General features: G+C 40.7%; 1 protein-coding gene across 1 annotated transcript; it reads right to left on the bottom strand.

Annotated features, from left to right (window-relative positions):
- Window positions 1-1,122: 1,122 nt before the first annotated feature.
- On the bottom strand, window positions 1,123-13,538 carry TMEM175 (transmembrane protein 175). The gene is made up of 10 exons (XM_050913296.1): window positions 13,421-13,538; window positions 12,813-12,851; window positions 11,576-11,673; window positions 9,513-9,564; window positions 8,200-8,235; window positions 6,904-6,987; window positions 6,082-6,246; window positions 4,667-4,745; window positions 2,810-2,951; window positions 1,123-2,251 (listed from the first exon to the last, which is right to left on the bottom strand). Exons 1-10 carry the CDS (start codon window positions 13,421-13,423, stop codon window positions 1,588-1,590), a joined length of 1,362 nt encoding a protein of 453 aa, XP_050769253.1. The 5' UTR covers window positions 13,424-13,538; the 3' UTR covers window positions 1,123-1,587.
- Between the last annotated feature and the right edge of the window lie 3,480 nt (window positions 13,539-17,018).

Genomic DNA, 17,018 nt, shown 5'->3' with positions numbered 1-17,018 from the left:
CAAAACCATATAGAACCAAAATGCTTTTATTAAATATCAGAAAAACCCTGTGATACACAACACAATGCAGAATCCTACTGCAAGTCATTTAACCTCAACCAGGTATAAAACCCCTTGAATATCTGAACATACTCCCTCACAAGATGCAATACTACCAATTACATATTGGTACCAAGGTGCTTCAAACCAAAAGCACGAGTGCTTTCAAGAGTGATCTCAACTGAAACAAGGTATCTGAATTTGTTTTCACTAACCATTACTCCAGGCATACTTTGCCACAGTATTTTAAATTTTTTTTTAAGAGGAACAACAAAATCCCTCAAATGCCTTTAAATATGGCATTAAAGTCATCAGGCACTAAGACAGTTCAAGACACAAACTAATGGCTCTGCCAAAAAGAAGTGTAAAGGCTTCCAGGGCAGCCAGAGGCTAGATGACTTTGCCCACTCCTTCTGTACAGCTCTCTGCAGGGTAATGCATAAAGCTTATCAAACTGCACATAAGTGTAAAAGAAATTCAACATGCCATGGACTGGTACTTCTACAGGGTTAGGTTTTTTTGCTGTCTTGACTCAGAAATCTGTGGGATCCCTTAGTTAGCCTCTACTTAGGGGAAAACTCAACTCCCTTACCTGATGGGGAAATCTTACACATGGCAGGAAAGTCTCATACTCTCTCTGAATATGACATCATGCCTTCAGAATAACAGAAAGATATTCCTTTCAATGGGCATGAACACAGACACAAAAAGCCTGAGAAATCCAAACCTTTCATTTCAGATGAGCAGCTGCTTCAGAAGTGAAAACAAATTTACCTCTAGTCCTACAGTTCTTTGAATCTCTTCTCTGGGAGATACCAAAACTAGTTCAAACTTTGGATACATAGCCCCAGGAATCCTCATTTGTTAAATACATCCTTTTTTAAAAGAACAGATATACCTGAAGAACTTGTGTTCAGGTAGCCTGAAAGACTGCATGTGGGTCACAACTGCAACTCCCATCTAAACTCATGCTCAGAGCCACTCAAACACAAGTAGTTTTCAAAATGCTATCACAAGTTTGTGACTATGCAGAAGAGACATTGTAACCATTAAAAAAAAGGGGGGGGGGGGGGAGACCAGCAACCTGTATGCACAAACATTCTACCATGATGCACCATCCGGAAATCCAGAGGTCTCCATGTCTTCCAAGCCTCACTCCCTATCTTGCAGTAGCACAACCAGCTTCTATACCTGTATTTGGCTGCCATAATGACTGCCATATGTCAGAAAAAAGGGCATTTTGCTGGGCATCTGTTTGTGCACTTCTTAATCGATCATCACTGCACTTACATGTCAAGCAGCATTTTTTCCAAAAGGGTAACTCTAAAGGAAAGGGAACATGCTTTTCTTTGTATCCCCTATTTACCCAATTTTTTCAATTACAGGTTTTGGAGAAAGAGTCTCAAGCATGACCAGCTAAAACTTAAATATGCCCCAGTTACGGCCAACACACGCTTTGGTTTAGATCAATATAATCCACACATGAAGATAATGTGAGTTAGAAGAACTGAAGTTAATGTTATAACTTCACATGCACTGAGCAGAAATTTAGGACAGTGTTTCAGTAGGAGACAAACATGCCTCCTCTTCTTCTAACAATACAACCTTCCGTCTGGAGAGAGACATCACGGACTTCATGACAGTTAAAGAAATTCTAACAAAAATGCGCAGGGCAAGAAAAGCAAATGGGATTACAATCTGCATAAGATGGAAAATTGCTGTGCTAAATTCACTTAACAAGCATGTTAGAAAGAAGGCCCCAAGGCTTACACAAGGGTAGAGAGCCAGCTTGGCAAACATGAAGGCATGCTCCTTGCCACCATATCTAGCAAAAGGATGCAAAGTTTCCCTTTCATGGAGGAGGGCTGTAGTCCATATTGCAAACTGAAATATGCTGGCAAAGAAAGTGATAACACAGCTGACCTGAATGGCTTCTATTTCATTGTGAGACTTCTCTGCAAATTCACTGGTCAGCTGGTAAGCTAGCGGAAGCCCACCAATGAACGCCAATGAAAGTATATTAAGCAGTCCCATTAATCGTGTAGCTTTTGTTACATAAAGGAAAAGTGAGTGATGGACAAACCACAGGAGACCAATTGTTACAAATGAGCCAAAGTAGGCAAGGTAGTTTGGCCCATATTCACTTAAAGCTTCAAGAAGGCTGCCATGGAACTTCTCCTCAACTTCTCTGGGATCAGGGACGTTGTCTTCACTGTGGAGAGAAAATTTATTTTACTCTGCCTCTTATTGTTATAAAAACACACCTGGAGCAATACTGAACTATGTTGTTTTACTCTGAGCAAGTAAGGAACAACAGGCATCCACTTTGTAGTTCTCTAATTTGTAACTTAAAAACAGCATTTCAAATAACAGCTCTGCAAATAAATTAGATATGAAAGGAAATCTGAAAGTAAGTTGGCATTCCTTCAGGTTACTGTAATAAAGTTGCCACAGTGACTAAACAGCTTTTGTTGGTAAAAGTCTTTTATCTGAAAACATGACTAAGCAAAAAGGAAGCTTTGTTCTTCAAGACTCCCCACCCCAACATACATTAAATAGGCTGATGATCACTACTGCTGAAATGTGGGTGTTAGAAATCTTTTGTTTGTGTTCTGTATCTTTCCAGAAAATCATACTTAAAGTAACGACTGCAGGTTTTAGAAGTCAAAGACAATGTTTGGTTAATTTTATTTCCTCAAATATTACATATAGACAAAAGTTAATATTATATTTAGCAACACAAAGTGTAAGAGGCAACACAAAGCCTTACCATATATCCAAAATGAGTAGGGTTGCTACAATAGCATAGACTCCATCACTGAATGCTTCTACCCGTTCCTTACTCAGAGGCTCACTGAGGTAAAAAGTGAAGGTTTCTAAGCTATGGTGTTCCTCCTCTTCACCTCTCTGACCTGGAAACAAATCCAGATGTTTACTAATGAAAGACAAAATCAGGTAGTATAAAACAAGGTAGTTAACCTACTGTGACCTCCCTTTCCCTTTCTCCCCATCTGCCAAAATCTTTCTGTAGAAAGAAGGGTGCCATTCATCCACACAGGCCAGTCACTCCACTTTTTTGGCAGCCATGCCTCTCCCTGAAGTTCCTGTTGCTTTCAGGACAACAACTGCTTCAGGGACAAAAAAGCCCTGTCCTTTAAACTGTATGGCAGATCATTTCCACCAAGTGAATAATGACTCAAAGCTGTAATTGAACAAAACATTTGAGCTAAACAAATATGATGCTGTGCCTTGGGAAGCTCTAATAGCTGTAGGTCCTCTAAGACAGAGTGGAGAACTTATACTGCATGGGAGAAAAAACTCACTGGAGCATGGGGATGGCACTGGGACATCAAATGGCCTGCTTTAAAATAAATCCAGTCTTTCATCAAAAGGTGGGGCTCTGGAACTTTTATAGCAAATGTCAAACACATCCCTAAAGACTGGATTCTCTACTGCCCAGCTAGCCAAGCGGTACCACTTCAGGAGTATAGGCTGGATGAAGAAAAAGCTTACAGCTTCCAGAGGAAGTAAGGAGAGGAACTGAATGAAAAGCAAGTATAATCACAGCCATCTGACGGGACTGTGAATGGCAGTGCCTCCATTGCAGTAAGCACAGGCAGTATTTGTATGTGTTTATTCTCTGGCTCTGAGAGCCTGGCTTTAGCCATTTCAGAGCATTTCTGCCTCCCTGTCTATTGTTGCTGCCACATGGGGGAGTCAAAAGTATGTTCCCATTTGCAGTGTATACAGACGGACTTGTATTAGGCTGAACAGCAGCAGCAGCAGCACAAAGGTGCTATTCTTCTGACTCACCTCGGGAGTGCGAATTCCAAAGACATGATCTATTCAATGGTTTTGTGGTCAGTTTATATTGCTCTCAAAGAGAGACACTCCACCTTTTCGCTAAGTAGGTTGCATGATACCACCTTCTCCTTTATTTTGGCACTGGCAACCTCCTTCTCAGCAGAGTTTAAGAGCAGCTCTGGCTGTTGGTGTGGTTGTGCAATTGTTAGTGCTGACACAAGGAGGGCAGAAAGGACATAAGCAAGGAGCGTGAGGGAAGGAAGCATGGATTTAGGCTGACTTAAGCCATGTGTGAAGGCACACCTTTAGACCACAGCAGCTAGATTAATGAGATGTAACACCCTAAACTGTTAATTACCCTGAAAAAGTTTGATTTGTAGGTGCTTTGCTTGCCAGTTTGAAAATGTGGGACCATACAGTATTGCTGGGAAGCAAGTGATACAGGCATAGGGCTTGCTTCCTATATTCTTGAATCCCCATGCTCCGTTTTTAGGAGGGAAAAGGGATAGATGGCCTGCAGCCATCATTCATATACTTGTGTGTGTGTGCATGCATGTGCATATTCAGGACAAACCAGAGAGGTTTTGCACTCAGAAATGATCTCTGAATGCATTGTGCCTTACAAAAATCTAGTCACAAATTAAGGGAAACCAGAGAGCAAGGGAGAAACCGTTTGGAAACACAGCAATAAACTGCAAAATCACTATGTTCTAAGACTGAAAATGGAAGAAGAACTAAAATTACTTCATTCCAGGCTGTTTGGATAACATGTTGACAACCTAATAACATATCTGAACATACTCCTATGAATATTGTTACTCACCAACAATCTTGGTTTTACACCATGTAATGAATCGAGTGAGATGCGGAAAAACGATTACGAGCCCAAGAAGTACATAAGACTACGGAGAGGAAAATGAACACAGTTTAAATTTAGTTATCAAAATATAAATTACCTGCCAAGTTTAATATGAAACTGTTACTCTCAATCTTTAGGTATAATCACATTGATAAAAACAAAACTTGACTTTATGACATGGAAAAGGCTTACCTGAAATGCACATGCACATCCTGAATATTGCATGTGCAACCTAGTACTGCTTTTTGATAGCTAATTTAGTACCAGTAATGAAGCAAGCTAAAACAAGAAGGGAAATAATTCTGCTAACGAAAATACAGTAATGGCTTCTTTGGAATTGGAGAACTATCCCATGTGATTCTTAAGGGTCCCTTCCAACTTGAGATATTCTATGATTCTATGATTCTACTACTTGTGTCCCAAAGACACCTCAGTGGGTCATAAGTGGTTCACAGGCTTTGCACAGGTCTAAGCACAAAAGCAACTTGGAGACTAATTTCACTGTTATTAATATTAAAAGCAAATATACTAGTGAAAAAGGTGAGGGAGAAGAGGGAAGTAAGGGTGTAAGAGGAAAACATATTTTCAGCTAAAATTAGGCCTTTTCACATTTGGACTCGTAACTGTCCTTTTTATCAACAGCAACCTGATTCTTCCCAAATTTGGGGATTATTTAAACACTGCTAATCCCCATGGAATCTTTCTCAAAATTCAGTTAAATCCACCTTTTTCTAAAGAACAAGACAAAGGAAAGGAAGCTCAGGACACATCCAAAACCTAGATTTCAGTTCCAAGTGGGGGTTCTGAGAAAGATAAAAGCTATTAATAAGTAGGAGCAACTCACTGCCATTTAATAAAGATGGCAGAGAAAAAGGCTGTGTAAGAGCTGGCCTTAGCCAAAAACATTTGTTTTGAGATGCAGGTTGGCTAACTGGTCAGCTTATTCTATTTGCTCTTACACTCTGAGTTAGTGCAGCAATTATACTCACTTGTCTGCAGTTTGTGCAATGTGATGTTTATTTCATGTAACCTTCCACATTATCTCACCTACTTATGATGAGCAAGATCCTAAGTTACAGTTTAGAAGACCTGCTTCTAATTAAGAGAAGCATTAAAAAAAATCAGGCAGAGCAAGTAAAGCAAATATTGTAGCAGAATATTCTTTCAAAACTATCCAAAATCACAGATCAAATTATGGATTGGTATCTGTGAATCGAACACCTTCAATGCAAAATAGCAACCATGATTACAACACCACAGAACTGGCAACTCAGAAAGTCTGCGTATTTAACATGGACATCATTATTTTAATACACAGTCCTAAATACAACTAATATAAACTGCTACATCAAAGTTTTTGGTTAACTGGGAGAACTTACCAAAGGAATAAAGAAAAAAGAAAAGATGGCTGCTAAAAAGCATAAAACTGGTCCTCTTAGGATAATCTTTAAGATATGACGTTTATAGAAATTCTGATTTTCAGACACCTGTATCTGTTGATTCAGTAAGTGTGGGTGATAGAATCCATACGCTACTATCACAGCCTGCAAGGAGAAGAGCATTACTGAAGTCATTATGTACAAGTATATGCAGCATTTCAAATATAAAACTGTAAAACTATAAATCAACAAATGCCAAAACACTTTCAACCTTATTCTTCACTCCCACATGGAGGGCTGGTCTTAGAAACTCTGAGATTTCACAGTACACTACATGTCAAGATTTTAGTCTCCTCTGCAGAGCTTGCCATGACCATGGATCTTATACGAAGAGGAATGAAGACCTCCACAATAAGGAACAGAAAGCAACAAGGCACTGCACCAGGAGAAAACCAGTGCCATTGGACTGAGGCTGAAAGCCCGTGTTCACTCAGCCATTGTTGCATGGCTCAGTAAGAAGCTCAGCAGGAAAAGTCAATTGCTATTTCCCCAAGGCATTTTTAAAGAGTGGGAAAGGAAATTACTATTCTGTGGACTTCGAGATCAGCTGGTTTAGTTACGTAAATCAGGTTCACAGGACAGTGGCAATGCAAACTTTCATCTTATACACAGATACTATATTACCACAACAGGCACAACTTTGAAAAAGAATGCTATACAACAAAAAAGACATTTAGCAATTTATACCCATAGTTAAGTAATTTTAGTTCTACTCAAGAAAATCTATTTAAAAGTGAAAATGTAAATGGATAGCTCCAATACCTGTATAAGGCCAATGACAACAGCACAGACACTGAACAGGAAAATGCCAAAAGGTACCTCTGGAAAGGAGGCCATTAAGGAAAACTACAAAAAAATGCAACTAGATCAAATATTTAATTAAGAAGAAATGTAGGAATAACAGTAGAGAAACGGAAGCACTGAAACTCAACCCCCTAAATAATACTTTGCATTTCAACATAATTCCACTAAATGCAATTTCTAGCCACAAATACACGCAGGCATCCCAACCAAAGGCATCTGGAGAGATAGCTTTGCTCTCATGTTGATACTGCAAAGCCTTAGTTTCTCTGACACTATGTCCCTGTAATAACTACAGACTGGCTTGTAGCTGAGCATAAAGTTTAACAGTGTTTTCCGTGGACAAGATGTTCAGAGCTATGAAAATTCTTGATATTAGGATACCTTTTTGAGCCTTTTAATTTCTCTACCTCCATGGCTCCCTGTTGTATCAATTTCTGCAGCTTCATTGGGGGGGCAGAAAAAGCAGGGAGTAGTATTAGGGTAACATTGACAACTTTCCAAAAATTATTTCAGCTTCAAGGCAAAGTAAAAAGTATGTGCTCTTGGTGATAAACATTGTTTTACTGACCACAGCCTTATTCTTTGCAGACTAATATATAACACAGATATATCCACAGAGAAACAGGTGCCTGTCATATAAAACTGTTCTACACATACAATAGAAGTCAAGATGCATTTTAAGCAACTGTTTTGTTCTGCTAATATGGTGTTCAGTTGCAAATATTCTTGCTAGGTCTAAAGGTCATCTGACCAGAAATTGTGCAGAACATCAAATTTGCAGATGTAAAAAATGAATGATTGGCTGCCAGAATCAACCTTGCTGGGTAAGTCAAAAATGATACCAAAAACTCTGTCTAGATTACAAAACAAAAATGTTCTGTCATCTTCAAAGAGGACTTTGAAACACAGCTTTAGTTCCCTTACAAAAAGCAAAATTCTCATCAGGCCACTTTGACATTCTTCAATACAGCTGCTTTTTTAAAAGAAATCATGGGAAACTATGACTTTCCATGATTACAATTTTTCTTCTAGAATACCCATTTTCTGCCAGGTCTATGACACGCAGTAATTGAAGGTTGTAACACGTCCTCATGAATTTTAAAAAAGTAAGGCTTAACTGTTACAGTGGATTCAGGGTTTATACTATAATAACACTTTCCTGGGTTTCTGAATACTTTGGTAAAGTCCTTCCAAATAAATAAAGAAAAAAACCCTGTAATTTAAACATATGTAAAATTTTAGAAAAGTACTTACTGTGTATGGCAAGAAAGTTATGATCATCATACAAGCCTAAAAAAGAAAAAAGCGTACTGAAACACTAGGTAAAATACAAAGCAAGCAATTCCCTCATTAAAGATGTGTCCAGAGAATGCAACACAAACAGATCAAATGCTCATACTGCATCATGAAAAAAACCCACATTTCTGAAGTTGCTGAGCTTTGACTGTAACAAATGGCTAGTTCTGTACACATCTTCCATGTTTGCTATACAAACCGTACAGGCTTATTTTAGAAAACACTACAGTTTTGTTACCAATACCACGGGTAAAAGTTTTGCTATGGTTCTTAACAGACTTCTTTCTGAAGTAGCAATGCCAAAAGTACCACACCTCCTAAAGAGGTGTTTCTGATTTGTCAAAAACATTAATCTCTGATCACAAATATTTAATATATAAAAAAGCCAAATTAAAAAAAAAACACCTCAAGCACAAAGAAATGCATTGTTTTGAAAGCTACATTAGATAAGAATTACAAGCCTTAAGCTAGCCCTCTAACATAATTTCCTGTAGTGTCATCTCATGGAGGTTAAACTCAGTATTTTTATTAACAAAATTAAATTAACTGTGTGGTTGCATACTGTCAGAGAACAGAATTTTAAACAATATAGCAAAATACAAAGCTCTAGCTGAAAGCAAGAATATGTTCACCATTGCAGCAACCCATTACAACTATTAGTAACCAAGATATTACAGGCTGGCTCGTTAAAAAACATACTCAAATAAATGAAGAATTTTTAAGATATAAGATTTAGGCAAGAGTAAAGCTCAAAACACTGATTCAGAGATTGGTCTCTCAGTGGTAGTTTTTGAAAGATCATATAATCCTCTGTTTCAAATAAGCTTCAGAATGAATTTCTGAGCAACTTAAACAAGGAAATGATTGAACACATAACTGTAATTCAAACCTACCACTACGATTTTTTGCCACAAAAGACATAGCATTTCATTTTCTTAAGCCTGGAGGACAGATACTTCAGCTGGACACAGATGAACAGAGTCAAAAGCTTTTGCCATAGGCGCCTCTTCAGTTCCCTCAGATGAACTTCAGACTAACCTGTTGCAGAGCTTCTTTTGGCTTATAGTAAAACACGTGGAAGTTAAAAGTAAGTTAGTTATCAATCAGCCACTTTGGCAAGGAGGAATTCAAGCTCTTTGTATCTTTCTGACTTGGAAATTTGGCGGAGTTATCCTATTTAAATTAGAAACTTTTGGATATGTACATACAGACTTAAGAAAAAGTGACCTGTACTTGCTAGTTAAACATCCAGCATGTCTGACAAGACTCACCAGATTTAGAAGAGCAAGGACATCATCTATAAGCTCTATCACCTGAAACAACCTGTCAAGGCAAGGCAAGATATCATGAACAAGCCAGATCCCAAAATAGGTTTTACACCACTGTATACAAATTGTACGTTTGTGATATTATAGGGGAACTTGATTTCCTTTGCTCCAGAATTTATACAAGCAGTCCAGGTGCTACCAAAACTCATTAGCTCAAACATGGAAGTAATTTGTTAGAAAAATTTGAAAAGTGAAATACGAACAGTCAAGTTCAATCATGGAGCAGTTACTAAGAACCTTGTTTCTATTTAAAGGACAAGTGGCATATGATGTGGTAAACTGGCTTCCCTCCCACCCCCACCCATCCTTCCTCTACACCTGAAATTATATATTTACTTTGAAGTCAATTTCACCATTGTTAACAGCCAATTCATCTGTGAAGAAGTGATCCAGATGTCAGTTCTGACCCATCAAGTCACACACCAAAAACCTAACAAGGCAGTGAGCTACAAATGGATGTCATTCCTTGGAAAATGGAAGATACAGAGGTGATTCGGGAGCAGGAGTTGATGACGGTTCTTTGGATGACTTGCCACTTCACTATAGGATGAAATGCAGACAAGTCACAGGGCAGGCTACTGGTTTGCCTTCTCCCATAGAAGTTTTGTTCCAGAACAGCTCTATCTTCTGCCACCTGACACACCCAGGACAGGACAGCCAGCAAACTGCTAGTGAGCTGCACAAGGCTTGAGAGCCACAGGACAACTATCATTAGCTGTCAATTAATCACCTATTTACTTAAACACAGGCAAGGCCCAGAACTAACTGGAGACTGACAGCCTGTGCTCACTGCTCAAGCAAATGCTTCTGAAGCAGGAACAAAGGCAGACTTTCACCAGCAGGCATTGTTCACTGCTCACACAAGAACATGAACAAGTCCATTTGTTGCTCTGATGCCAAAATAAAAATATAGGCACCAGACTGACTTTTAGCTTGTCAGACGAAGCAATGTTATGTAGGGATCTGAGTCCTGCAGTAGCACTACACAGATCTTCCAGAGCAGATCCAGATGTTCAGAGTCCATCCAGAGTCTCAGATTTTTCTGTCTCATATGCCATTGTGAAGAGCTATTATTTTGATTTTCTCTGAGTTTTACTTGGGAGAACAGAGGCAAGTTCATGCTGTTAGGGCTAGAGTATTTTCAGAATTTTAAGGCTTAAAACTATTTCTTCTGAAGATACAGCATAGTTGTTATTATGCAAAGAAAATAAGCTTTTCTTCCAAACTGCCCCACACCTTGTTAAGAAATTCCTGATCCACAGAAGTGTCACTTAGAATCAATAGAACCAACCAACCTCCACAAAACCCTAAACTATTCAAAGACTATACCTCAGCATTTACTTATGCAAGCAAAGAAAAACAATGTGATAAAAGCACTGATGTGAAGTATCAGCTTCAAGTACTGAATTACAGGTTGCACACCTCTATTAGAATGCAGTCAATCCACTTACTTAAGGAAAGAATATAGTATCATTTGTAAATTTCAAAATTGAAACAAAACCTGCCCCAATTCCAGTATGATGCCTGTATGTCAACTTCTTTTTAACTACCAAGACCCGGTGGCTGTGTCCACAGCTCTATAAAAAGTAGCATCTGCAACATTACAATTGACTTTGTGAGAAGCACTGCTGAGGACTGAGAGAGACAAGTTTTAGGCCAACTGTACTATAACAGTTCCTCTATTTGTGTAGCACACAAGTTACAAAGTCATGCTTTTTCAGCATAATTAGAAGTTTAATTCCATCTAGAATATGAAGTAAAATGAAGAGTAACTAATTTGAAAGATATATAATGCTTGTTTTTCTCTGTATCACTGTCAGTGGTATAAGAGTACAATTATTCACTCCTTAGCGTAGCATTTCTTTACAAGAATTTTTTATATTATCCAACAAAAGACAATTCAGAAATATATCAGCAAGACAGAAATGTATCAAACACATGGTTATCTCCTGTCCTCTTAAACAACAGTTTTTCTTTAACTTTGGCGTTAAACACTGTGTTCCTACCTGACATGAGCTGCCCATGCCACTGTGACTATTAAGAAGGTCATCAAGTAGACTGCAATTTTTGCTAGAAGAAGTTGCTGAACACTTTCACCTAGTTTCTGAAATAGAAAGTGACACCCAGAGACGGAGAAAGGAAAGAGAAAGTTAAATGTTACATTGTGAAATTATTAGGAAAATCTGCAAATGAGGAAGGACATGCAGTCATGCAATAGTTTTTCAAAATGCCTGCCAAGAATGCAGTTCTCTTCCAACAAATCTTTTTACTACCATGCAGAGGAACTTGCTTATTAGACACTTGTAAGTATGCTGAAATGTGTAGTTAGTGGCATATGATGTACCAACACACCTCTTCAATCTGTAAAAGGGCTTCCCAATGCTCTGTTCACCTTGTGATTCATTTATGCACTCTCCCATCACTGTTACTGTGATAGTACATTTCAGAGGAGGGCTGGCCACAAAATGCCTCTTTTCTTTTCTTAGCACTGACTTCTGGAGTAGAAGCATCACACAGGTTTTCATGTCATGATTGTTAACAATGAGGAAGGGGAGGGCTTAACCACAGCAAACTTTGCATGTACTACCACAAAGGCCTAAATAGACTCATGCTGCGTCTTTGCTGTGTTATGGATCATTCTTGTTTCCTAAACTAAATGAGACAAAATATTTCTGTCTAGGGCTGTTTTTAAGAGCAGAAAAATAAATCATGATTAAAAAAAACCTGTAAACTTTCTTAAATGACTAATTTATGTTTTCTAACATTACTGTTTCTTTTAGAATTAGTTTTTTCTGTAGTCTTCTTTTTCCACCTTTGCTTATTCTGATTACATTTATTATTAACATGATTTTAAAACCAGCATTCAGCTTGCACTATAGAAGTGGCTTCTCTAAGTGACGATGTATCACCAAAAAGAGCAGATGCTTTCTGATATTTTGGTCAGATGGGCAATTCATTTTTCATACAAAAGTAACTGGATAAAATCTATGGCCTACAATATACAGCTCATTCGGGCTTTATATAACAACTTCTGCAGACTACACAGATCTTCAGTATTTAAGTTTTTCACCCCAAGTTCAACAGCTCCTCCCCCTAGGGGAAATTTCTGTTGCCTTTAATGTTACTTAATGGTTTCGGCTTTTTGAAAGTCTGGAACTTGAAACGAAGGGGGGTGTGCTAAATTAGGATGTTACATGTACTTGCAAAGACACGAGAAACAACAAAACAAAAGACATATGGTACCTGATCAGGATGTATTTTTGTGTGAGCCACAGGCAAAATCTGAAATAACAACAACTTATTAGTATATGACATTCTTTTCCTTATTGAGAGCTTTATTAAATCTAAAAAACTTAGGTGGCCGCGAATATTCCTGGATCACGTAGCTGCTAACAGCCTGCAGTTCTGGAAGACAGAACCACTCTTCGGCCGCCCAGGGACAACGCCGTTACCTCCCCCCGCCACGACCGGGCACTGCTGCCCGGGGATGGCCCGCCGCGCTCGCCGGCACACGGCTCCTAGGCTCCGGGACCGGCGCCGACATCTCGGGGCAGCGCTGCAGCAACGGGGCGGGAGGGGAACAGGCGAACGCGGCTCCCCGAAAGCGCCGGGCAGACAAGCGCACGGACAGGGCGCGGGCGCAATCCGGGACGCCCGGAACAAGCTGCGGTTGCTCGGGGTTTGTCCCTCACGCCGCCCAACGGCGGTCCGCGGGCCTGGCCGCCCTGCCGGGCCTCCCCGCGGCGCCAGCCCGCCCCGAGCCCCGCCACCCCGCCGCCGCCGGCCCGGGTTCCGCGGCGGGCAGGCCCCACGCCGCGGCTGGGCCGGGCCGGGCCGGGCCGGGCGCTCACCATCACCGTGGCGATGATGGAGAGCAGGGCATCGCTGTAGGCCAGCAGCCGGTGCGACGTCTGCGTGCTGCTCCCCAGCTCCAGCTCCAGCCCCCGGCCGCGCACCGGCACCGGCACCGGCTGGGGTTCCGCCGCCCCGCCGCCGGGGCCCGGCGCCGCGGCTCGCGGAGCCGACATAGCCCCGTTGCGCTCCGCCCGCGGCGGCAGCGGCGGCGGCCGTTGGGCGGGGCGGGAGCGGTGCTCCCCCTCCCGCGGCCCGCTGTGAGGCGGCAGCCGCCGGCCTCCTCGGGAGGGAGTGCTCGGGGGTCTCCCGTGCAGGGCGGTGGAGGAGCGCTTCCAGGGGTTACTCGTGCTGCTGCTGGAAATAACTAAATACGTATGAATTAAGGGTGATTTTCCTTGCATCTGGCAATGTCTGTATTGGTGTCTTGAAATCTTAAAGTTGATGGCTGATACAGGTGACATGAGTTGGTGGGCTCTGGGGGAAGAAAGAGTGTTATAAATGATGTGTTATGCGCCAGCAAAACTCTTTACAGCTAATGTGTATACACCAAAGATTATACTTACCAGAGGCTGTAGTGTCTGGAGATTCTCGGCTTTGTTCATAAATCATATTTTAAAATCCGTATCTGAATTCCAAAGAAACTTTTTCCCCCCTTGGTTTTTGTTTTGGTTTGGTTTGGTTTTTGTTTTGTTTTTTTTACTAGCCTAACCAACCTTGTCCCATCACTTCAAACCATTTGGCATTTGTTTTATGTGCCACCTTCTGTCCTTCAGAGGTGTGAGCTGGAGACTTCTGTTGGCACACTTAGTTCATACCATAATGATAGTCTACTTGGAATATATAGGGCTTATAGTTTCCAGTCCAGTTGTGCTCTATCAGAAGTGATTCAAACACTGTTGCAATGTGGTTTTATTGCAGAGAAATGGGTGCATTTTTAAAGTCTTGCTGTAACTGAAAGAGAATCAGTGTCTTCAAAGGCATCATACCTGAATTTGTGATAGGTTTTTGTCTGGCAGTGTCTATGTCATCATAAACTTTGTGTTTTCAGTTTCTAGAAAGGCTATTCACTAAATAATAGATTTCATAAGAGAAATCCAGGGACGATGCCAAGAATTCAAATATCATGTGAAGAACTCAAATTACAGAGAGAAAAAATGCACTCTGACGGGGTGAAAATATTCTAGGTTTGCACAAATTCCAGTCTGAAAATACATTGAGAATGCAGTTTAATTCATAAACAGTTGGCTCAGCTTACTGATGGGAATTAGATATCCAAGATGTTCTAGACTGAAAAACATCACAATACTGCATTCTTGTAGCACAGGATACTGCTGCCTCCAGTAAACGGCAACTGATTTTCCTCAGTTCCTGTATCAACTGAAGCTTAGAGTACAGATCAGAAATACTCAGCTGAGTACGTACTACAAACTTGTAACAGACTTTTGGGAAGGAAGAGTGCAGCAGATACGCTGGAACTGCTGTGGAGATCTCTGAAATTCATAACTAGGAGTTGGAAATAATACAATATGATGTAGTCAATAGTTGGAATAAACTGTGGAAATCACTCAGCTGTGCCCCAGACTCTGCTCAAGAGAGGTGTTTCTACGTCTGGTGGAAGTCAGCTCTTAAACCTGTTGGGGTCTGCAAGAAAGTGGGTAGATGCTGTAGACCTGCCTATATGCCAGAACTGATCAGCCTGAGAGCGTGATATGCCTGAAATTTCGAGTGGTCTTCCTGGAAAAAAGAATGTGAGAAAAGCCAGGAATCTTGGCTGCACTCAGAAGCAAGAAGAGGCCAGAGGAAAGAGCTGAAAAGCTGGGGGGCCTCACCTGGAAAAAAGCAGCAGCCAAGTAGCTTTTTAACATGCGTATGGGGAGACTCTTGTCAGGCACTAGCAATGGGCCTTAGCAAAGAATGGGCTGGGAAATCACCTTATGAGATCTTGGTGGAGTGCCAGAAACAGTCCAGAGAGAAGGGCCTGAATACATTTGCCCATAAGAACAGCATTTGTTCTGCAGAAGTCTCCTGAGGCAGGTATGTGAATGAATGGCATTTTCATTTGGGGCTGACCTGAGAGGTCTGAGCTGGAGCACACGTTGTTGAACTGATTACAGAAGTGACTGAGACACAAGAGCCACTTCAACTGTGAGATCTCAGAACTCAATCTCTTTTCACAAGCAAGTTGAACTGAAGTATTGTATAGATGATGAGAGAAAATAGCAGAACTGTGGCAAAAATAAATTTGTAAAACAAAAAGGGGCAAGCCTTTGGCTGAAATACTGAATTGGTGTGCCAAATATAAGCAGAATATGCGTGGACTTCAGTTGGGACAGGTACAGTTCTGTGGCTCCAACAGTAATTTTTTCGTGAGGTCCTGGGATGCAGAGCAATATTGAAAGTTCAGCTGCTGAAGTGATCCCATTTTTAAAAGGTCTTCCAGTTCATCTCTCCGTTTTCCATAGCGGCTTTCTGAATCTGATGACACTGATGGTGTTTTTCACACTTGGTCAAGAAACATCAGCAAAAGAGGCAAAGGAAAACACGACTTTTAGAGGCGCAATTGATATTCCTCGAACAAATTCACCAGTGATAGATGACTCTTGGCTGGGACAGCTGCCTTGTAAAACACAACTCCACTGTCACAGGCAACGGAACAGTTTTGTTGCAGGGAATTTGACTTAATTTATTGCCAATTAACAAACTTTTAATGACTGATTCTAGTATTGAAAAATAAAGAAGACAAAAGATCACTTAGGGAAAACACCCCAGCTTCCCTCTGGACACCTCTGCTCCCCACTTCCTGGCCTCAGTCCCTTGGGTGAGGCAATGGGGAGCACGGAATTGAGCTCAGTGTGTTGTGCTGCTTTTCTTTTGCTCCTCCCTGTTTCTATCTCCACTCCTCTGGCATGGGCTCCTCTACCATCGGCAGACCCCTCGGAAGCATACCTGCCCTGTGTCTTCTTTTCTGCGTCAGCCCCTGCGTGGGTGTCTCTCTGTTCTAGTCCTGCTCAGGCAACTTCTCTTGTGCCTCTTTTTTCTCCAGCAGCATCCTCCCTTCACATCTCTCCTGCCCTGGCACCTCTTCCCTCTGCTCTGGTGTTTCTTGCCCCCATTTTTTTGGTTTCTCACAAAGGTTGACTGTTCTTTGTATCTTTGTATTTTCTTTTTTTCTTTTCTTTTACATTCAAGGCTGGGCTTGGAGTATACATATACCCTACATTATAAAACATGCTGAGGAGCATATGTTGAATGAGAATAGTGTGTAAGACACAATGTAAAGCACAAGTATTTTGGAATGCAGCAAAATATGAATTCATGATGGAGGAGACTGAAATTCTTCATATGAATGTTTTTCTATGCTTTGTATGAAGTGTTTTGTTGAACATGTAACTTGAGCTCAAAGCGTATTTATTACACAAAGTTGAAATACCTCCAGGCACAAAAATCTCTGTAAGACTAGTTTAGTTTTGTATTGTATCATAATAAATTCTGAAGCTAAAGAAAGGCAATGAAATAGATGAGTTAATGGATTTCATAGGGCACTTCTGATAATCATTAACTGTGGTTTAAAGTCTTCCTCTTTATTGCTCTCCT

Source organism: Gymnogyps californianus, chromosome Z, assembly GCF_018139145.2.
Source record: "Gymnogyps californianus isolate 813 chromosome Z, ASM1813914v2, whole genome shotgun sequence".
Classification (NCBI taxonomy): Eukaryota; Metazoa; Chordata; class Aves; order Accipitriformes; family Cathartidae; genus Gymnogyps; species Gymnogyps californianus.
The sequence above is the reverse complement of the archived record's forward strand: the minus strand, read 5'-3'. Positions and strand labels throughout refer to the sequence as shown.